This window comes from Symphalangus syndactylus, chromosome 22 (genome assembly GCF_028878055.3).
Source record: "Symphalangus syndactylus isolate Jambi chromosome 22, NHGRI_mSymSyn1-v2.1_pri, whole genome shotgun sequence".
Classification (NCBI taxonomy): Eukaryota; Metazoa; Chordata; class Mammalia; order Primates; family Hylobatidae; genus Symphalangus; species Symphalangus syndactylus.
This window is the reverse complement of record NC_072444.2, coordinates 59686125-59708880: the sequence shown is the minus strand read 5'-3', so window position 1 is coordinate 59708880 and position 22756 is coordinate 59686125. Positions and strand designations below refer to the sequence as shown.

General features: G+C 39.7%; 2 protein-coding genes and 1 long non-coding RNA gene across 5 annotated transcripts in view; 1 reads left to right on the top strand and 2 right to left on the bottom strand.

The window, feature by feature from the left end:
• Nucleotides 1–929, bottom strand: part of CCNT2 (cyclin T2) — a 38708-nt gene extending 37779 nt beyond the window's left edge. For both annotated transcript variants that reach the window (XM_055262020.2, XM_055262021.2), the window contains exon 1: nt 667–929. In XM_055262020.2, the coding sequence (XP_055117995.1) occupies nt 667–824 (158 nt within the window). In that variant the 5' untranslated portion in view covers nt 825–929. The remainder of the gene's footprint in view (nt 1–666) is intronic.
• A 16-nt stretch (nt 930–945) lies between these two features.
• LOC134735540 (uncharacterized) overlaps nt 946–22756 on the top strand; it is a 52890-nt gene continuing 31079 nt past the window's right edge. Inside the window, exon 1 of the long non-coding RNA XR_010118731.1 lies at nt 946–1089. This is a non-coding gene — a long non-coding RNA (uncharacterized lncRNA). The remainder of the gene's footprint in view (nt 1090–22756) is intronic.
• ACMSD (aminocarboxymuconate semialdehyde decarboxylase) overlaps nt 17578–22756 on the bottom strand; it is a 63894-nt gene continuing 58715 nt past the window's right edge. The window contains exons 9-10 of one of the 2 annotated variants that reach the window (XM_055262097.2): nt 21217–21315; nt 17578–17814 (exon numbers count right to left, since the gene is read on the bottom strand). In XM_055262097.2, coding sequence (XP_055118072.1) covers nt 17752–17814; nt 21217–21315 — 162 coding nt within the window. In that variant the 3' untranslated portion in view covers nt 17578–17751. The remainder of the gene's footprint in view (nt 17815–21216; nt 21316–22756) is intronic. The other variant, XM_055262098.2, reaches the window with a different exon arrangement.

The following is a 22756-nucleotide window of genomic DNA, read 5'->3' as shown; positions in this document are numbered from 1 at the left end:
AATAAACGCCCGCGGGGGGTGGGGCGGCAGGAAGAGAATAGGCTTGACGCCAAATAAATGGGAATAAGAACTGCTGATCTTTTCACTCTAACAGCGCTGAGGGCTCTGGAACTATTATCAATGGCTAGGACTGACTAAACTCAAAATGAAACAGTTGAAACGCGCGCGCACACACCCATACAAAACCACGCCAAGAACATAAAGGTCTCCAGCGAGCTCCCAAGGTAGAAGAGAGCCGCCATCAAGCCGGCAACGAGAGCCGGGAAAGGCTGCGGAAAACACTTAGGCCTTTCAGCATCGCTAACCCTTCTACCTCTCAAACCCTTCGGGGTCAGGGACAAGTCCAAGGAGCCGCCCTTTTTCTGCAATAATCCCTAAAATTCCTCTTTCGCCTGAGCCACACTCCCATCCCCCGCCGCCACCACCACGCGCTGCCCCAAACAGATTACACAACGCAGGCTCCTGGCCCGCATTCCTGGGGTCCTATCTCCTCCTCCCCTCCTCTGCTAGCCCCTCGCGGCTGCCCGAGCTGCAGCATTACTTCCCTGACCGCGGCGCCGAGGCCCAGCGAAGGCCCAGGCCGGCGGCGCCATGTTCGCGGGGCACCAGGCCCGGCGACCGGGCAAGGGAAACAGGGCGTGAGCGGCGGAGGATAGAAAAGGATACACATTGAGACGCTGTCCCATCTCCTGGATGAGGTTGGCCGCCTGCTGGCGGCAGGAGAGCTCTTTATCAGCCTCCACTCCGCAGCGGCGGCTCGGCGTGTTCTCCAGCTGTTCCCGAGTAAAGAACCAGCGAGAAGAAGCTCCACGGCCCGACGCCATGACACTTCCTCCTCCGCCCGCTCCCTCATTCACCCCCCGCCCCTCCTGGCTCGCGGACTCCCCGCCAAGGCGCGCGACCCCGCCCCACTCCGCTTGCCGTAGACCACGCACCACCCTTTTTCACCACCGCCTCCGCCCTTGCGCATGCGCAGGGCCCGCACTGCCGGCTCGCCCTAGTCTTTTGCTTTCTTTTTCTGCCCTCGGCTTCGCTCTTGCGCACGGGACCACAATGCTCCGCGCCGCTTGTCATTGGGAGGCGCCGAAGGTGGGTGTCGGTTCGGAAGGAAAAGGTCGGCGCAGCGCATGCCGGGTCTAGGGTTGGCGGGGCGAAGGGGCGGGGAGGGGAGGGGAGGGGAAAGTAGGAGAGGGTGGACTCTGGCCGGTGTGGAGAGAGGCGGTCGGGCGGCTGCGCTGTGTGGGCCTGGGCGTGTACTTCGGAGGGCCGTCGGGCGCTTCCTTTGACCGGAGGGCTAGCGGCCCTTTAAAAAGAGAAAAATACCCTTCGCTGTTGCAGCCTCACGCCACTACCTCCATTTTCCTTTCGGGCGGGTCCGCGCAGTCTCGTAGGCGTGCGACTCCGGCCTCCGCCACCAACAGTCTCCGCCAGCAACAGTCTCCGCCACCAACAGTCTCCGCCACCAACAGTCTCCGCCACCAACAGTCTCCGCCACCAACAGTCTCCGCCTAGCGCGCGGCTCTGGCGTGGAGCTGGCGGGGAAAGAGTGCACAGGAAGTCACGCTCCATGGCTGTCCGCGCCTGAGTGCTTTTTTCACCCTACATTATGTTGTTTAAATCCCAGACCACCCGGTTTATTTTTATTTTTTCAAATTACTTGGCAAACGCTATCCAACTAGCAACGAGAAATTGAATTTCTAAATGAGGTGTTGAATCTAGACGGGGCGTGTTTTCAGGCCGCGCTGTGGTTTCTGCGAGACAAGGTTGGGGAGAATCAGATAGTGCAAGAGGAACTGAGTTAAAATTTAGGATTTCATGTGGGAACATCCCACATACCTGTTGATTAACTCCTGTATTTCTTCCTGTAAGAAAATGCCACAGAGCTTCACTCGGAGTTTGTGTTGTGAATAGGGTTTCTAAGTTTAAAGTCTTAACTATTTGGAGGCCGGGCACCGTGGCTCACGCCTGTAATCTCAGCGCTTGGGGAGGTCCAGTGGGCCGATCAGTTGAGGTCAGGAGTTCGAGGGCAAGGGCAACATGGTGAGACCCTGTCTCTACCAAAAATACAAAAATTTGCCAGGCTTGGTGGCGCGCCTGTTAGTCCCAGCTGAAGTGGGAGGATGGCTTGAGCCCAGGAGGTGGAGGCTGCGGTGAGCTAGATCTCGCTGCTGCACCCCAGCCTGGGCGATAGAGCAAGACCTTGTCTCAAAAATAAAAAATAAAGTAATATCTATTTGCCAAACACCATGGAGGCAAGTGATTGTTTTGGGGCTCCCACGCTCAGCATACTGCATTGCACAAGAATATTGATTATAGTAGGCAGTTTTTGTAACAGTTGCTATTTCATACTCACCTCCCTTGCTTTACGTTTTATGTTGCTTACAATTTCCAGGATAGATTGATTTAAAGCAACATTTTAAAAGTGCACACCCTTGGCCAGGTGCAGTGTTTCCCGGCTGTAATCCCAGCACTTTGGGAGGCCAAAGTGTTCTAGACCAGCCTGGGCAACATAATGAGTCCCCATCTCTACAAAAGTTTTTTTTTAAGATTAGCTGGATGTGGTGGCGTCTGTAGTCCTAGCTCCTTGGGAGTATCGCTTCACCCTGAGAGGTGAGGTTGCACCCCAGCCTGGGTGATAGAGTGAGATCCTGTCACACACACACACAAATAAAAGAAGTGCCCATCCTCAACATCCATTCATGATAAAAACTCAGCAAACTGAGAATAAAGGAGAACTTCCTCAACTTGATAAAGAGCATCTACAAAAATTCTGCAGCTAACAATAGATTGTTTCTATTGTGAGAAACTACATTCTTTCCACCTAAAGTCTGACAGAAGGCAAGCATGTCCCCTCTCACCAGTCTTTTCAACGTGGTACTGGATGTTCTAAATAACAAGAAAAGTAAACTCAAAGTATGCATATTGGGAAGGAAGAAATAAAACTTCTTCTGTAGAATTTTAGGATACAAGGTTGAATACAAAAGTCAATTGTTTTCCTATATACCAGCAATGAGCAATAGGAATTTATAATTAAAAAATGCCATTTACAATAGTACTGTCTCCCAAAGTAATACAGGTTGAGTGTCACTTATCTGAAATGCTTGAGACCAGATGTGTTTTGGATTTCAGATTTTTTTAGGTTTTGAAATATTTGAATTATAAACTTAGCTATTGAGCATCCTAATCCAAAAATCCTAAATCTGAAATGCGCCAATGAACATTTCCTTTGAATGTCATGTCGGGGCTTGAAGATTTGGGTTTTGGAGTGTCTCTGATTTTCAGATTTAGGGATGCTCAACCTGTACTTAGATATGGATCTAGGCAGGGCGCAGTGGTTCACACCTATAGTCCCAGCACTTTGGGAGGCCAAGGTGGGGGATTGCTTGAGGCCAGGAGTTCAATACCAGCCTGGCCAACATGGGGAAACCTCGTCTCTACTAAAAATACAAAAATTAGCTGGGTGTGGTGGTGCATGCCTATAATCCCAGCTTCTTGGGAGGCTGGGGCACGAGAATTGCGTGGACCCAGGAGACAGAGGTTGCAGCGAGCCGAGATCACTCCACTGCACTCCAGCCTGGGTGATAGAGCAAGATTCTATCTCAAAAAAAAAAAAAAAAAGATATGGATCTGAAATATGTACAGGATCTATATGCAGAAAACTATAATAAAACTCTAATGGAAAAAATAAAAAAAGATTAGATAATAGAAAGCTATTCTGAGTTCATAGATTAGAAGAATCAATTTAGATGTCAATTCTTCCCAGGTTCATCTACAAATTCAGTGCAATCCCAACCAAAATTCCAGCAAGTGATTTTGCATATATTGACAAATTGATTCTAAAGCTTCTATGTAAAGGCAAAAAACCCAGAATAACCAACACAATACCAAAGAAGGTGAACTGACATTACCTAACATCAAGCTACAGTAATCAAGACAGTGTGGTATTTGAGAAAGAATAGACACATAGATCAATGGAACAGAATAGAGAGCCCACCCATAAATAGTCAACTCACCTTTGACAAAGGAACAAAGGCAAGTCAATGGAGCAGTGGTGCTAGAACAACCAGAAAGCGATATTTAAAAAAAAAAAATCTACATACAGACCTTATACCTTCCACAAAATTTAACTCAGTGGGTTGCAGAACTAAATGTAAAATGCAAAACTGTAAAACTTCTGGAAGATAACATAGGAGAAAATATAGTTGACCTTGTGTTTGGCAATGAGGTTTTAGATGCAACACCAAAAGTACAATCCATGAAAGAAAAAGCTGGTAAGTTGGACTTCATTAAAATTAAAAACCTCTGGCCAGGCACGGTGACTCATGCCTGTAATCCCAGCACTTTGGGAGGCTGAGGCGGGTGGATCACCAGAGGTCAAGATTTCAAGACCAGCCTGGCCAACGTGGTGAAACCTTGTCTCTACTAAAAATACAAAAAAAATTAGCTGGGCATGGTGGCTCATGCCTGTAGTCCCAGCTACTTGGGGAGGCTGAGGTAGGAGACTTGCTTGAACCCAGGAGGTGGAGGTTGCAATGAGCCAAGATCGTGCCACTGCACTCCAGTCTAGGCGACAGAGGGAGACTCCATCTCAAAAAAAAAAAAAAAAAAAAAAAAAAAAAAAATCAGCTGGGCATGGTGGCAGGCGCCTATCATCCCAGCTACTCAGGAGGCTGAGATAGGAGAATTGCTTGAACCTGGGAGGCGGAGGTTGCAGTGAGCCGAGATCGTGCCACTGCACTCCAGCCTGGGTAACAAAGAGTGAAACTCTGTCTCAAAACTTAAAATTAAAAAAATTAAAACCTCCGTTCCGTGAAAGACACTGTTAAGAGAATGAAATACAAGGAAGAAATATTTGCAAAACATACATCTGATAAAGAACTCTTAAGATGGCTTAACTGCTAAATTTACTAAACATGTAAAGGAGAACTAACACCAATACTACACAAACTATTCTGAAATAGAGGAAGAGAGAATACTTCGAAACTCATTCTACAAGGCCAGTATTACCCTGATTCTAAAACCAAAGACACATTGAAAAAAGAAAACTACAGGCCAATATCTCTGATGAATATTGATGCAAAAATCCTCAATAAAATACCAGCAAACTGAATTCAACAATGCATTAGAGAGATCATTCATCATGATCAAAGGGGATTTATCCCTGGGATGCAAGGATGGTTGCAAATAAATCAACGTGATACATCATGTCAATAGAATGAAGACTGGAAACCATATCATTTCAATTGATGCTGAAAAAATAATTGATAAAATTTGACATCCCTTCGTGATAAAAGCCATAAAAAAACAGGGGATAGAAGGAGCTTACCTCAACATAATAAAAGCCATATATGACAGTCCCACAGCTAGTATCATACTGAATAGGAAAAAAACAAAGCTTTTCCTCTAAGATCTGGAACTCGACAAGGATGCCCATTGTCACCACTGTTATTCAACATAGTATTGGAAGTCCTAGCTAAAGCAATCAGATGAGAAAAAGGTATAAAGGGCATCCAAATTGGAAAGGAAGAAGTCCAATTTTCCTTGTTTGTAGATGATATGATCTTATATTTGGAAAAACCTGAAGACTCCAGAGGAAAACAGAACTGATCAACAAATTCAGTAAAGTTGCAGGATACAAAATCAACACACAAAAATCAATAACATTTCTATATGCCAACGGTGAACAATGTGAAAAAGAAATTAAAAAGTAATCCCATTTACAATATCTACACATAAAATTAGGTACCTAGGAATTAACCAAAGAAGCAAAATATCTCTATAACGAAAACTATAAAACACTGATGAAAGAAATTGAAGATGACACAAAAAATGGAAAAATATTCCATGTTCATGAGTTGGAAGAATCAATATTGTTAAAATGTCCATATTACCCAAAGCAATCTACAGATTCAGTGCAATCCCTATCAAAACATCAATGACATTCTACACAGAAATAGAAAAAACAATCCTATAATTTATATGGAGTAACAGAAGACCCAGAATAGCCAAAACTATCCTAAGCAAAAAGAACAAACCTGGAAGAATCACATTACCTGACTTCAAATTATACTACAGAGCTTTCAGCACCAAAACAGCATGGTGCTCACATAAAAACAGATACATAGGCCAACAGAACAGAATAGAGAACCCAGAAACAAATCCACACACCTACAGTGAACTCATTTGTAACAAAGGTGCCAAGAACATACACTAGGGAAAAGACAGTCTCTTCAATAAATGATGCTGGGAAAACTGGGTGTCCGTATGCAAAAGAATGAAATTAGGCCTTTATCTCTTGTCCTATAAAAAAATAAAAATGGGTTAAAGACTTTAAGACCTTAAACTATGAAACTACTACAAGAAAACATTGGGGAAAATCTCCAGGACATTGCTCTGGCCAAAAATTTCTGAGCAATACCCAACAAGCACAGGCAACCAAAGCAAAAATGGACAAATAGGATCACATCAAGTTAAAAAGTTTCTGCACAGCAAAGGATACAATCAACAAAGGGAAGAGGGCTGGGCAGGGTGGCTCATGCCTGTAATCCCAGCACTTTGGGAGGCCGAGGCGGGCGGATCACGCTGTCAGGAGATGAAGACCATCCTGGTGAGCATGGTGAAACCCCGTCTCTACTAAAAATACAAAAGAATTAGCCGGGCGTGTGGCGGGCGCCTGTAGTCCCAGCTACTCAGGAGGCTGAGGCAGGAGAATGGCATGAACCTGGGGGGCAGAGCTTGCAGTGAGCCGCTGCACTGCAGCCTGGGCGACAGAACAAGACTCTGTCTCAAAAAAACAAACAAAAAACAAAACAAAACAAAGGGAAGAAACAGCCCACAGAATGAGAGACAATATTTGCTAACTACCCATCTAACAATGTATTAATAACCAGAATCTATAAGGTGCTCAAACAACTCTGTAGGAAATAAAATCTAATAACTTGATTTTAAAATGGGTAAAAGATTTGGATAGACATTTCTCAAAAGAAGACATACAAATGGCAGACAGGCATATGGAAAGGTTCTCAGTATCATGGATCATCAGAGAAATGCAAATCAAAAGTATAATGAGATATCATCTCACACCAGTTAAAATGGATTTTATCCAAAAAACAGGCTATAATACATGCTGGTGAGGATGCGGAGAAAAGGGAACTCTTTTTACACTGTTGGTGGGAATATAAATTAGTACAACCACTATGAACAACAGTTTAGAGGTTCCTCAAAAAACTAGAGCTACCATGTGATCCAAGAATCCCCCTGATAGGTATATACCCAAAAGAAAGGAAATCAGCATATCAAAGAGATATCTGCACTTGCATGTTTGTGGTAGCACTGTTTACAATGGCTAAGATTTGGAACATAAGTGTCCATCAACGGATAAAGAAACTGGTACGTATACACAATAAGTACTATTCAGCCATAAAAAAGAATGAGATCTTGTTATTTGCAACAACATGGATGGAACCAGAGGTCATTATGTAAAGTGAAATAAGCCAGGCACAGAAAGACAAAGATTGCATATTCTCACTTATTTGTGGGATCTAAGAATCAAAACAATTGAATTCATGGACATAGAGAGTAGAAGGATGGTTACCAGAGGCTGAGAATGGTGGGCAGAGGGACTTGTGGGGGTATGGGGATGGTTGATGGGTACAAAACAAGAAAGTGTGAATAAGACCTATTTGATAGCACAACAGGGTGACTGTAATCAAGCATATCTTAATTATACATTTTAAAATAACTTTAAAAATATAATTGGATTGTTTATAACTCAAAGGATAAATGCTTGAGGGGATAGAGATCCCATTCTCCTTGAAGTGTTTATTTCACATCATTGCATGCCTGTATCAAAATATGTCATATACCCCATAAATTATATATACCTACTATTGTCCCACATAACTTTTTAAAAGATTAGATGGCGAATGAAAAAAAAATTCTTAAAGCTCAGCAATAAGAAAATAACCCAATTAAAAAATGGGCAAAAGATCTAAACTGATACCTCACAAAGAAGGTATATAGATGGCAAATAGGCATATGAAAAGATGCTGAACAAATATATAATGGTGCCAGAGGCGTTTGAACCAGAGTGACTCCATCTTGAGTAGGGGCTGGGTAAAATAAGGCTGATACCTACTGGGCTGCATTCCCAGGACGTTAGACATTCTAAGTCACAGGATGAGATAGGAGATCAGCACAAGGTACAGGTCTTAAAGATCTTGCTGATAAAACAGTCTGTGGTAAAGAAGCCAGCTAAAACCCACCAAAACCAAGATGGCGATAAAAGTGACCACTGGGCATCCTCACTGCTCATTATTTGCTAATTATAATATATTAGCATGCGAATTGACACTCCCACGGGCACCATGGCAGTTCACAAATGCCATGGCAATGTCATGGTCTAAAAAAGGGGAGACGTGAATAACACACCTCCTGTTCAGCATATAATCAAGAAATAACCATAAAAAATAGGCAACCAGCAGCCCTCGGGGCTGCTCTGCCTGTGGAATAGACATTCTTTATTCCTTTACTTTCTTAGTAAACTTGCTTTCACTTTATAGATTACCTCAAACTCTTTCTTGTGTGAGATCCAAGAACCTTCTCTTGGGGTCTGGATTGGGACCCCTTTCCAGTAACAAGGGTATTCTTGGCAACAGTTCATAATTGCAAAAGATTGGAAACAGGAATGTCCATGTGTTGAGGACTGGATGATTATGTACATCTATGTAATCTGTAATTTTCATTCATAGGATCCACCCATTAAAAAGAAAGAGGCAGTTTATATGTGGAATGACCACCAAGGTGTTAAGTACCCTGCAATGTATTTAAAAGGCACCAGAAAGGGCAAATTCTACTGTTTGCTTAAAATGAAAAAGGAATATATACATGTAAATACTTGTATAATCATAGACTGTGTTTGCAAGAATACACACACACAAAACAGGTAAAATTGGTTCCTTCTGGGGTGTAGACTGGGAGACATAGGTTGAATTTGATCTGTTTGAACTTTTACATATGTTTGTGTTGACTTTTTAAAAATAAACTTTAATGTTTTTAGGTTGTGAGCAGTTTTTTATTTTCAGAAATGGAAACTTCAATTTACCTTTTTTCAATTTTGGTTGGGAAAAATCTTCATAATGGTCTCTTTAAGTTAAACAGATTTAAAGCTGGTATTTGTCTTGGTATGTTAATCTAAAGTGATTACCTTGAATACAGATTTAAGCTTTTTGGTCAGGGAATATGAATTAGGCTGAGCCAGTACTGGCTTCCTTTTTAGGGGATATAGGAGAAGGTACTGTACAAAGGAAAGAGAAAGATGCTTGGATGGCTATGAGTGGTTGTTTCTCCTTTGGAATCTGGTAGTGTTGGGAATGTTTTAAAAAGGTTGTTTTTGGAGAAGTGCTTGCAGTAGATAAGGAAGGAGAGAAAACGCTGAAAAGGTGATTTTTCTGAGTGACTTTTCTAGATTCTGTGTTGTGAGCAGATTCACTGTGTAAGCAATATTGTTCCAGGGCCAGGCAATCAAATATGGTACTGAGGAGGTTATTCTCGTTACCTTTGCTTAGAACCTTGTGCTGCTAATGGCATCTGAGAAGAATGTCTGCTGTCACCAAATGACACCCCTGGTATGGACATTGCCAGATTGGTTTGTGAATATGTATAAGGCATTTGTTACGGGCTGAATTGTGTCCCGAAATTCCTAACCCCAAGTAGCTCAGAATGTGACTATATTTGGATGCAGGTTCTTTTAAGTGGGAATTAAATTAAAATGAGGTCATTAGGGTGGGCCCTAATCCAGTATGACTGGTGTCCTAGAAGAAGAGTCAATCATGATGTAGACATGTACAGAGGAAAGACCATATGAAGACACAGGGAGAAGACACCCATCTATTAGCCAAGGAGAAGGTCTCACTAGGCGGGTGAGCCAAGAAGAAAGGCTCACGAGGATAGTGAAGACTCAAGTCATTGTAGATAGTCACAAATTTGTGAGACCTTGCCATTTGGATTACACTCAGAACTGCATGAATTCCCAACATACTCGGTGAAGATTGATATCCAGTTCCTTTCTTTGCTCATTTTAGGAGGAAGACCTGTTTACTTATTTTTATTTTACTATTTATCCAATGAATGCGAGTAGAGATGTTACTATGTGCTAGGAAATTCAAACTGCATTAGTCTGCACACTCGACTTTCCCTTTTGTATGTCTCAAAGGCATTAATATTCAATATTTCCCCAAACTAAACTCATAATCCTGTCTTTCCAACCTGGTCTTTTCTCTGTGCCTCTTGTAGTAAAATGGCAATACTTCTAGTTATGCAAGTCCGAAACTCAGGGGTCATCTTTGGTATCTCTAATCCTTATCTCCCGTATCTAACCCATCACCAAAGCCTTTTTGTTGACCCTCCTTATTATCTCTGGAGTCTATTACATATGTTTCTCCACCAGCAACACTACCACCATCTTGGCCCAAGCTATTTCACTTAAGCTCCCCTGCAAGCTGTTGTCATCCTGCAGCCTGCCAGAGGAATCTTTTCAAAATTGAATTCTATCCCGCAGGAGCAGGACTAAAAAAAAAATCAGCTCTAATTAATGCCATCCCCTACTTAAAAACCTTCTCATTGCTTTTCTTTGTTGTTGTTGTTTGTTTGTTTGTTTTCTTTTGGTATTGTTTTTTGACTTAAAACAAGAGAAATTTATTCTCTCGCAATTCTAAAGGCCAGAAGTCTAAAATCAATGTGTTGGCAGGGACTATGGTTTGAATGATTGTCTTCTCCCAAACTCATGTTGAAATTTAATCCCCAGTGTGGCAGTATTGAGAGGTGATTGGGTCATGAGGGCAGAGCCCTCATGAATGGATTAATAGGTTAATGGACTAATGGGTTATCATGGCAATGGAACTGGTAGCTTTATAAGAAGAGGAAGAGACTGGAGATAGCACATTTAGCTCCCTTGCCATATGATGCCCTGTACTACCTTGGGATTCTGCAGAGTCCCCACCAGTAAGAAGGCCCTCACCAGATGTGGCCCCTCAACCTGGGACTTCTCAGCCTCCGTAACTCTAAGAAGTAATTACTGTTTCAGGTATCGTGCTATGAGCAATGAAAACTGGACTAAAACAGCAGGGCTGTGCTTCCTCTGAAGACTATTGGGGAGAATCTGTTTCTAGGCTCTTTCAGATTTGGTGACTCTAGGCCTTTCTTGGCTTGTGACCGTGACTCCAATCCATGCTTCTTTGCCTCCAACTCTTTTTTTTTTTTTTTTTAATTTTTAATTTTTGTGGGTGCATAGTAGTATGGGGTACATGAGATCTTTTGATACAGGTATGCAATGCATATTAATCACATCTTGGTAAATTGGGTATCCATCCCCCTCATGCGTTTATCCTTTGTGTCACAAACAACTCAATTATATACTTTTAATTATTTTTAAATGTATAATTAAATTATTATTCACTATAATAGTCACCTATTGTGCTATCACATATGAGGTCTTATTCATTTTTTCTAACTACTTTTGGTACCCATTAGCCATCCCCATTCCCCAGTTATCCACTCCAGTCTCTAGTAATCATCCTTTTACTCTTTATGTCTGTAAATTCAATTATTTTAATTTTTGCTCCCACAAATAAGTGAGAACATGCAAAGTTTGTCTTTCTGTGCCTGGCTTATTTCATTTAACATAATGACCTCCAGTTCCATCCGTTGTTGCAAATGACAGGATCTCATCCTTTTTTATGGCTGAATAGTATTCCATTGTGTATATGTACCACAGTTTATTTATCCATTCATCTGTTGATGAATACTTAGGTTGCTTCCAAATCTTGGCTATTGTGAATCCAGCTGCAACAAATATGAGAGTGCAGATATCCTTTTGATATACTGACTTCCTTTCTTTTGGGTATATACCCAGCAGTGGAATTACTGGATCACGTGGTAGCTCTATTTTTAGTTTTTTGAGGAACCTCCAAACTGTTGTCCATAGTGGTTGTACTAATTTACATTCCCACCAACAATGGACAAGAGTTCCCTTTTCTCCACGTCCTTGCCAGCATTTGTTATTGGTTGTCTTTTGGAAAAATGCCATGTTTACTGGGGTGAGATGATATCTCACTATAGTTTTGATTTGCATTTCTCTGATGAGCCATGAAACTGAGGACATTTTCATATGCCTGTCTACCATTTGTATGTCTTCTTTTGAGCAATGTCTATTCAAATCTTTTGCCCATTTCAAAATCAAATTATTAAATTTTTTTCTTGTAGAGTTGTTTGAGCACCTTATAGGTTCTGGTTCTTAATCCCTTGTCAGATGGGTAGTTTGCAAATGTTTTCTCCCATTTGTGAGTTCTCACAGCTTTTCAACATATAAAATTCCTCAACTGACTTATGGCCTCACATGAGCTTGTCACTTTTTACCAAGAATGTCTTCCTTTGTCATCTTTAGCCACAGTGTTTTTCTTTCTTGCTGTGTTCTCTCCTGCCTGTTCTGTGGTGAGCAGTTCTGTGCAAACCCACCCCCAAGGTGAGAGGCTGAAGAAAGAGGCTGACAAATTCAGTTTCTCAGAAAGAAATATTTAATAGGCTCTTACAAACAGAAGTGATATCTGGGATAGCCATGCAATGGTGGGATACTGTCCAGAAAGTATCCTTTGTATGGCAAGCTTTTAGGGTACAAACATCTGCAGCTGATTGCATCTCAGACTTTCTTGCTGAAACTCATGACTACTGGGGAGGTTAGATAAGCATCTTTATGCAGGGCTATGTATGCTACAGGCGTTGCTTAAAGACCTTGCTGCAGAACACCTTGGTATGCTGTGGTCAAACATCAGTTACCATGGTGAGTCTCCTTCCAGATGGAGTCACTCTTGCCATACAATGGCTGTTTTCCTACACAGACACAAGGCTTTCATTTATTCTGTTTCTCCTGCCTGGAATACTCTTCCCTTCCCTTTTTACCTTTTAGCTCTTGTTTGCTTTCAGATCCTAGCTCAAGCAAAACTTTTTTCTGAAAAATCTTTCTCCGACTCTGACTAGGACAAATCCTTTATAATAAGCTTTCTACATACTGTGTGCCTTTCCTTAGCTCTTGTCGTGGTAGCAATTTTATATTGATTTGTTGCTTACTTGATACATGTCTCCCTAACTAGATTATAAGCACAACTGAGGGCAGGAACCATGTTAGCTTTTTTCATAGTCTCAGAATCCAGCATGGTTCTTGGCCCATAATAAGTCCGGAATAAATTTTGTTGAATGCATGAGTGAATGAAGACTTAGGTCATCCCTCAAGAAAGTCCAGTCTAGAAGAAAGATAGGAATCACAACTCAAAATGGGAGGTGTGCTCTGTTAGAGATGGCAGTACATTTTTTTTTGTTTTTGTTTTTTTGAAGGGGGAGTTACTGAGTGATGAAATCCCAAAGCCTAGAAACCACCACTTTAAGTCCTGAGGAATTTTAACAGAGAAAGTAATATAATCAAATACATACTGTGGACATTTTTCTCTGGCACCAAGGTAGAAGATGGGTTGTACCAGACTAAGCCAAGGGGCAGGGGTACAAATAAGGGATTATTTCAATATCCTGCTGAGAGATGAAGACCTGAATTTAGTTGGAAGCCATATGGAGGAAAGAACAGATAAGAAATAAAAGATATAAAATGGGTTGAATCTTTTGGATTTAATGGTGTATTGATATGGGTGAAGGAGAAGAATTAGGTGACTGCGTGATGCCATTCATCAGGGTTGGGACTATAAGAAGTGGAATTAAATTTTGGGATAAAGGGATTGAGTTATGTCTGAGGCATATGGTTCTATTGAATACCATAGTATTGTAGCTTTGATTTTGTGTGTGTGTGTGTGTGTGTATGCCTAAAGCTGTTAGGACTTCTTGAAACATTGTCTGCTCTTGACTCCTGAGTATATTTTCCTGGTTTTCCTCCTACCTCACTAGCTACTCTTCTGTGCACAAAGCTGGTGCCTTCATCTAACTTTTTTTTTTTTTTTTTTTTTTGAGACAGAGTCTCGCTCTGTCACCCAGGCTGGAGTGCAGTGGCACAATCTCGGCTTACTGCAACCTCCGCCACCCGGGTTCAAGTGATTCTTCTGCCTCAGCTTCCCGATTAGCTGGGATTATAGGCACATGCCACCATGCCCAGCTAATTTTTGTATAGCCTTCATCTAACTTCTAAGTGTTAGTGAATCCCAGGAAATAGGCCTAGGGTCTTTTGCGTCTCTGCTCTACTTTTTCGCCAGGTGATTTCATCCAGTCTCATTTCTTTAAATACCTTTTATACACTGGTGATTTTTCCCTAGCCTCTCTCTTGAACTCTCCAGACTAGTACACTCAAGTGCTTACTTGACGTTCCTACTTAAATGTCTAAGAGGCATCCGAAATATAACAAGTCCAACTACAGAACTGTTGATTCTGTTTCCTCTCAAGACTGTTTCTCCCATAGTCTTCCTCATTATGGTATACGGTAATAAATCTACCCAGCTGTTCAAGTGAAAAGCCTGGGAATCAAAGCACCTATGTTTAAAGTATGGATGTGTTTAACACCATTAACTACCATTAATCATCTCAAAGCTTAAATGTCACCAGGATTATGTGCCCAGGAAAGTCCCAGTTAGAAAATCCTCTTTACACCCAGATTAAAGAGGAATTCTCTCATCTTTTCTTCTAGTACCTGCATAGTTTAATATTTTAGAGTTAAATCTTTGATCCAATCAGAGTTATAGTTTATCCATATGTATGATTTTGGAAATGAATCAACTTTTATTGCAGTATTATTTATAATTGCAAAACATTAGGAATTATTTAAATGTCCAAATATAGGAGACTGATTGACAAAAGCATGGTGTGCACATGTGTACACACACTTCACATTCACACACCCAGGAGTCAGCTTTGATTTCTTTCCTCCCCTTCCTCCCTCTTCCTCACATTTAGTCCATCATTAAATGCTGTTGGTTCTGCCTACAAACATATGTCATGATCCCCATTCTTATATTTGTGCCTGAGTCACCATCATTTCTTGCCTAGCCTCCAACTTCCTTTCTTGACTCCCTTTAATAAGTCTCTACAAAGCTGTTAATGTATACAGGTTTCTTTTTTCTTTTTTTCCTCCTCTCCTCTCCTCTCCTCTCCCCTCCCCTCCCCTCCCCTCCCCTCCCCTCCTCTCTCTCCTCTCCTTTCTTTTTTCTGAGACAGGGTCTCACTCTGTCACCCAGGCTGGAGTGCAGTGGCATGATCCTAGCTCACTGAAGCCTCGAACTCCTGGGCTTAAGCCATCCTCCCACCCCAGCCTCCTGAGTAGCTGAGATTACAGGAATGAGCCACCACACCCAGCTAATTAAAAAAAAATTTTTTTTGTAGAGGTGTGTTGCCCAAGCTGGTCTCAGTCTCCTGGCTTCAAGTGATCCTCCTGCCTCAGCCTCTCAAAGTGTTGGGATTACTGGTGTAAGCCACTGCCCCCTGCTATTTTTTTTTTGTTTATTTTAAAAGAATAACATAAGTCCGAGCATGTCACAGACCTATTAAAAACTCTCCAGTGGTTTCCTATGAAACAATATAAAAATCTTGGCTGGGCACGGTGGCTCATGCCTGTAATCCCAGCACTTTGGGAGGCCAAGGCGAGAGGATCACGAGGTCAGGAGATCGAGGCCATCCTGGCCAACAGGGTAAAACCCCGACTCTACTAAAAAAAAAAAAAAAAAAAATTAGGTGGACCTGGTGGCGCGTGCCTGTAATCCTAGCTACTCAGGAGGCTGAGGCAGGAGAATCACTTGAACCAGGGAGTTGGAGGTTGCAGTGAGCCGAGATCGCGCCACTGCACTCCAGCCTGGCGACACGGTAAGATTCTGTCTCAAAACAAACAAACAAACAAAAAAAAAACAACAAAAACCTCAACCCTTGACGATGATCTACTGATCTAGCCAACTTTTTGGCTTCCTCTCCTATCTCTCTTCCTTGCTCACAAACTTGTCACGAGCTTTCTTGCCTCAGAACCTTTGCATTTTCTTCCCTGTCCTATCATTCAAAACTCAGTTGAAAGTCCTCTTTAAAGAGGCCTTCTCTGACTCTACAATTTAATATTTTACCCCCATCTTTCTCCTGGTCACTACTACATTTTCGTTTTAATTTCTTCATAGTTTTTATCAGTATAAGAAAAATTTCCTTCCTTCTTTCTTCCTTCTGTTCCTCCTTTTATTCCTCTTTTTCTTCTTCCTTACCTTATTTATGTTTCTCACTCTTCAGATTGTAGGTTTTGTCAGAGAAGGAATTTTATCTTTTTTGTTTACATCTATACCCCCAGTGTCTGGAGCATTCCCATAGTCCTGGCACATAGAAAACATGTGAATATGAATATATCCATTCACTCTGCATGTGTATGTGTGTGTATGATATTGAATAAAGTGATTGGGTTACTTTTTATAATAAAACAATCTTTAAATGCTGTATTCAGAGTGCTCAAATATAGAATATTTGAAAAGGTGTAGACATTACCCCCAAAGATTGGGGAAGGAAAAAATAACATATGGTTCATGTTGTTGCTTTGTTCAACTTTGTTTTCCTTTTTGGGCAGATTGGAGCAATAAGCAGATGGTGGGTGGGTAAAATCCTAGAAAGAAATGGTGGGGGGCGGGGTGAGAAGGAGGTGGGGCAATGAACTATATAAAGTGAAAATAATGGCGTGAGCATAGTGAAGTAAGAATTAGATCTCATCTTTATTCTGGAGAGGGGTCAGCACAAATTACATGTCAATACTCAACTCTGGATTTTCTAGATGAATGGAAGGGAAAAGAATGAATGAATCCATGGTTGATTTTGGAATTCAGCCAGAGGCAGATGAACCATAGATTTCATCACCCATCCCAGGACCAAGTTCCTTTTCAGCAGCCCAAGTGGGACCATAAATGAAATGGGTAAAACAAGGCTACTCTGGTATTGCCCTATTAACTTTCCATAGTTAGCTTTATACATTCTGCTCGGTATTTTAAAATCAAAAGAGCTTCTGGTAGAAGTAAATTTATAGACAAAAACTTTTAAAATGGATGTCTCATTCAGTCTGAAACCACAGCTGTGTTCCCATAGTTTTGCCTTCCTGTTTCCCATCCTCTAACGCTAAAAATTCCTTATTCATCTCCTGGACTCTCATGTTCCACCCTCTGTGAAGATCTGCTCCACAGTTTTAGACCAAAGTGAATTCCTCTTAATGAAACTTCTTTGACAATCAAAGTGAAAGTTTATAGCTTAGTAATTATTCCATGAACATCTCTTACCTCCTTAATTGGTCTGGAAGCTCCCTGAGGTTATGGATATCCTATATTCATGTTATTTATTTTGTGGAGGCTAAAGCATTCCCAGCCCAGTTCTGGGCTAATGGTAGGTGTTAAAGGTGGATGGAACAGGTTATTTGAGTCCAATTCACATATCTTTGTGAAAAATGGACAACCTACCTGAGCCCTCTAGGATGAATCTTTCTCCATATAAATCATTAATGACATTTTATTTTGTATTTCTCCAGATTAATTAAAAGAGCACTGGGAAAATCATTTTTTGTTTGCACGTGAAATAATGTACTGCTTTTCAGAATGAAAACACTTATGAATCATTTTTATTATGAATAATTTAGGATATTTGGGACATTGATTTCTGAGTAAAATAGTTCAAAATAGGATTTTGTTGATACCTGTTGATACATATTTAGAAACAAAAATGAGATATCCTTTTGAAAGTTTGCCTTTGTAGTAAATTCAGTCATTCAAATTGTTTTCTCTCAAGACCCAAAAATGCCAGGGCATTGCTGGCTTTTAGTTTATTCTGAAAAGAAAAGAAAATATTTTAAAGCATTATTGGTTGTTTTTTAAGTATTTTTAAGTACTACATTGATCAGGTTTAAAAAAATCAGCTCCCCAATATGAGAGAAAAATATTAGCAGGTTATACAGTAAATCTCTTACCAAAATCCTCTTGACCAATGTTTTGCCCTGCTATTTGAAATCTAAATCTGAAACTTGATTGTAGGGGGAGAGAAGAGACTTATAAAGGGGAGGGCCCTCCTTAGGAGGTGCCCTTGTTTGGAAACCGTACCCTCTAACAGATTGTATCTTAAGGACCATTTGGAGGCTAATACAGAGAAAAGGTACAGTTAGGTCTGTGGGACAAGAGGGCTGCAAAAGGTGCTCAGAAGTCATCTAGCCATCCCCCAGCTGCTAGACATATGTGTTGTTGTTTTCACATGGCCCTAAATAAAAGTTAAGCTTTTTCTGAGCAAGAGAAGTGATACAAATGAAGGGTCTCAGGTCAGGGTACAAATCTGTACATCTTAAAATTTTCACATAAGAAATGGACTCCCCAGCTATAAACTATATCAACTCTGCCAAAAGAAGAGATTTAAGAAGTAACTTTGTGATACCCTAACTGATTTGTTTATCTAGCTTGCAAAGGACAGGTATGTAGCTGAGGATGGAAGAAATGTATGGGGTTGTGTGACATTCATACCATTAATGTGTCCTTCTATATTATGACCACTTCAGGGTTCTTATACAACCTTGAAAAGTGGGTGATTTGAGGCAGGACCTCTTACTCAGGATTCTTCCGAAATACATACTTAGGCCATCCTCCTCTAGAGGAAGATTTCAGAAGTGGCTATTGCTGCTAGGAGGAACCATGTGCTTTACCTTTTAAGATAGCTTAGTACCATGTATCCTTTGAGGGAGGTACCCTTCAGAGTGTTGGATGGAGATCTGATCCTGGAATCAAGGGATTTGGGATCCCATCCATATGCTATAACCCACCAGTTATATTGCCTTTGGCAAGTCACTCAACTCCCAAGTCTTGTTTTCTTTCTCCACATCTTCATGGTAGAATGCATCTGCCTATATACAGCAGTCCCCCCTTATCTATGAAGGATACATTCCGAGACCCTCTGTGGATGTTACATAGAATCCTATATATATTCTGTGCACAAATTACTTTTTCTTTCTTCACAGTTTCACGTATAGAAGATGCATTCTTACAAAGTAAGATCTTAGCAACCTCAACATATAATTTTTCTTTCTTTCCTTATTAAGTTGAAAACTTTCACCTTTTCACTTAAAGGAAGCACTTTACAGCTTCTCTTGGGCATATCTGAATTGCCAGCATTACTACTCTTGTGCTTTGGGGCCATTATTAAGTAAAATAAGGTGAGTTCAGCAACAAGCATGGCAATATGGCGACAGTCCATCTGATGACCAAGATGATACTAAGTGACTAATGGAGAGGGAGTGGATACAGCATGGAGACACGGGGCAAAGGGATGATTCACATCTTGGGCTGGAGAGAGCAGGACAGTGTAAGCTTACACCATGCTACTCAGAATGGCATGTAATTTAAAACTTATGAATTATTTCTGGAATTTTCCATTTAATATTTTTGGACTGTGGTTGACTGGAGTATGAGAAACTGTAGAAGGCAAGACTGAGGATAAGGGGGGACTGCTATACCTTCCAATGTTGTCCTTATCAAATGGATTTATTTATTTTATTTTAAATTTCTTTAGTGGTATTTACCTTCGCATGGTTCAAAATTCAAAATGTATAAAATGGATACTTCATTCCACTACTGCCATCCAACTACCTTTTTCTTCCCAGAGTTTGATCAGTTTCTTGTTTATGTTCCAGAGATATTTTATGTTTATACTCCATAAGCAAATACTTGTATTCAGGCATAAAAAGATTCTTTTTCACAAAAGATGTATTGGATCTACCAATGGAAGTATACTATACAAATTGTTTTATACCTTGCTTTTTAAAGTTTAATGTATCTTGGAAATTAATTTCTAATTTATTTATGGTGGCATAATTTCCATTGTGTGGATATATTATGATTTGTTTAACTATTCCCTTAAAGATTGTTTTCAGTATTACAGCATTACAGTGAGTAACCTTGTACAGAATGTCATGGTGAATTTGTGTCAGTATAAAGCCTTTATGCAAGACTACAAAAAAAAAAAACTTGAAAGTGATAAGCACATAAGAATAAACAATAAAAGGCATGTAATAATAATTACTATTATTCCATTAAGTTTTTAATCAGGATGTGTGGGTCATCTGGTTTCTGTTTAATTTTGGTTAATAGAAAGTTTTTCATTTTCAACCTTTGTTGTTTAAAAAAAAGTTCAAAAATGTCTTTATGACAGCTTCCTACTTTAGGAAGGAAGCAGGTAAATATTTAACAATATTTAGTAGGTAATATTTAACAGTTCAAGACTTTTAGTGCCAAAAGGGACACTTTCTGTACAAAATAGTCTAAGGTTTCCCAGTTAATAAGGTTTCCCAGTTAATAACTTGTAACTAGTATACTGAAGAATGAATTTTTCATTGTTGGCATCTGTTAATGTACTTCAAGCCTATTGAGAAGATTTGATGAACAATATCTTTAATGGTTAAGGCAGATAGAATTCAAGGTAACGTTTGGATTTTAGTTTAGAATAAAGCCAAGAATTATGCAAAAGGATTACAACCAAAAGTTTTGTAAGATTTATTAAGAGTTTATATATTCTCATATTGTTATTTTTGGCCATCCCTGACCTCTGGGAATGATGGGCAGTGAAGGTCTTAGGAAGAACTTATTTTTTTGGAGGATGGGGGTGTGGAAGGATTGGCAAAGGAGAGGGAAACTGAAGACACTGCATCTCATTTTAAACTCATCTTGGTTTAGGAGTCTAAGGGGTAGACTAGGTAATGGTAGCATTATAGCACATTAGTATCATTTACCTACCTTAAAAGTCAAACGCTGGGAAAAAAAAAAGTCTAGTTACTTAAAGGATCTGATTCCTTGGGTCCTTTTAATCAAGACTTTAGTTTCCTTATCTAAATAACTAGAGTTATTACAACTTTTGAGATTGGTAGATTTGTAACAGAAGTAATATAGAAAAAATTGAGACATTTTTCCTATGATCTATCTAACATGCAGGCGTATTTTATTGTCATATCCTTCTATACAACTTTCTTTCTTGGGTTTATGAATTTAGTTGTACTAGGCTGACTTTCAGCTTTGTCATGTTTTTTTTTTTGTCCTTTAATAGTTTAGCCGTTTATGGAGACAGAGTAATAGTTTTAGGGAATTCAGTGTAATGGTTCCTCTGTTCTTTGTTTTCATGTATCAAAGTGCTCTGAAACCAAACCCAATTAGAGCAGGAAAAGTCAGTAAGAAAGCTGTGAAGTAAAAGACATTATACCTTTGTTTCTTCATCAAATTCTTCCATGGACTCTATTAGTTTCCCAGGTTCCAGCTCACCTAGTGGAAAGGGGTAATCGGTTCCCAAAATGACTTTATCCTAAAAAATAAAATATATATTTCTCTGTTGTTTTGTAGAACATGAAAGAGCCTCCTATAAACAATTATGTTTACTTATTACAAACATTGCTGTCATAAAATAACACATTTTTTCCTGATTAATAGAAACATAAAACTTGTCTAAAATTTTAAAAAGATTTAATGGTTCAAATTTTATTCTGACATTTTTTTCCAGCAGATGTCACTATTAGGTCTCTTTGTTGCAAATCAACCCCATTCTCTCTCTTTTTAAATACCTGAAATGTAGAATACTGAAATATAAGAAATTGATATTTATTTACTAAAATGTATATATTCAGATGAAATTAAGGGATTCTGTCTTTCTTAGAATGATACATTGCAACTGATTCCACAGTTTTTCAAAACATACTATTAACAGAGTAGGAAAGGAAAAATGAAAAACAACTCGATAAAAAGTAAAAAAAAACAAAAACAAAAACAAAAAATAGAAAAAGAAAATCCCCTATCTCTGGATCAGTTCCTATAAACAATTCCTATAAACTGGATCATAAGTTTTTGAACAGTATAGCTTTGAATTTCCATTTGACACTTTATACAATAAAATACGTAGGCTTGTCAATCTACAAATATATTAAGCAGCATGTCAGACAATGTGCTAGAATTTAGATGTACCCTTGTCAACAAAACAGACATGGTCCCTTTTCTGAAGGAACTCATAATCAAGTGAGAAAGATATTGTCAATAATGGCAATTTATCAAAATAAAATACAATAAAATTTCAAACCAGAAATTTTACTTCTCTAAATGTATTCCACTCATACACTTGTGCTGGAAAGATATACAAAGAAATAAATTGCAACATTATTTGGAACAGCAAAAGACTGGCCAATTAAATTATAGAATATCTCCAAATAGAAAAGAACAAAGAATACTTACATATGCTGAAATGGAATAATCTCCAAGTTACAGTGTAAAGAAGAATGATCTTGAAATTATAAAGAGAAATAAAGAGTCTAGAACAATGTGTCTGCTATGCTTAGACTTCTGTTTTCAATAAGGGACCTATAGTCCCACAAATATATGTTTGTATATATACAGTCTATTTCAGGAATGGTATCTAAGAAACAAATAACATTAATTTCCTCCATGGAGTAGGATTAGGGCTTGGGGGTCAGAAGATCCCCTTTTCTTTTTTTTTGAGATATAATTCACATACTATAAAATTCACCCCCTTTAAAGTGTATAATTCAATGGGTTTTAGTATTTTCATAAGTTTGTGTAGTTGTTTCCACTAATTATAGAATGTTTAAAAAATATTTTATTCATCTTATATAACCACAGATGTTTGTCACCTCCAAAATAAACCCTGTACCCATTAGCATGACTCCCCATTCTTTTCTCCCTCCAGCCCTTGGAAAACACTAATTCACCCTCTGTGTCTCCAGAATTGCCTATTTTGT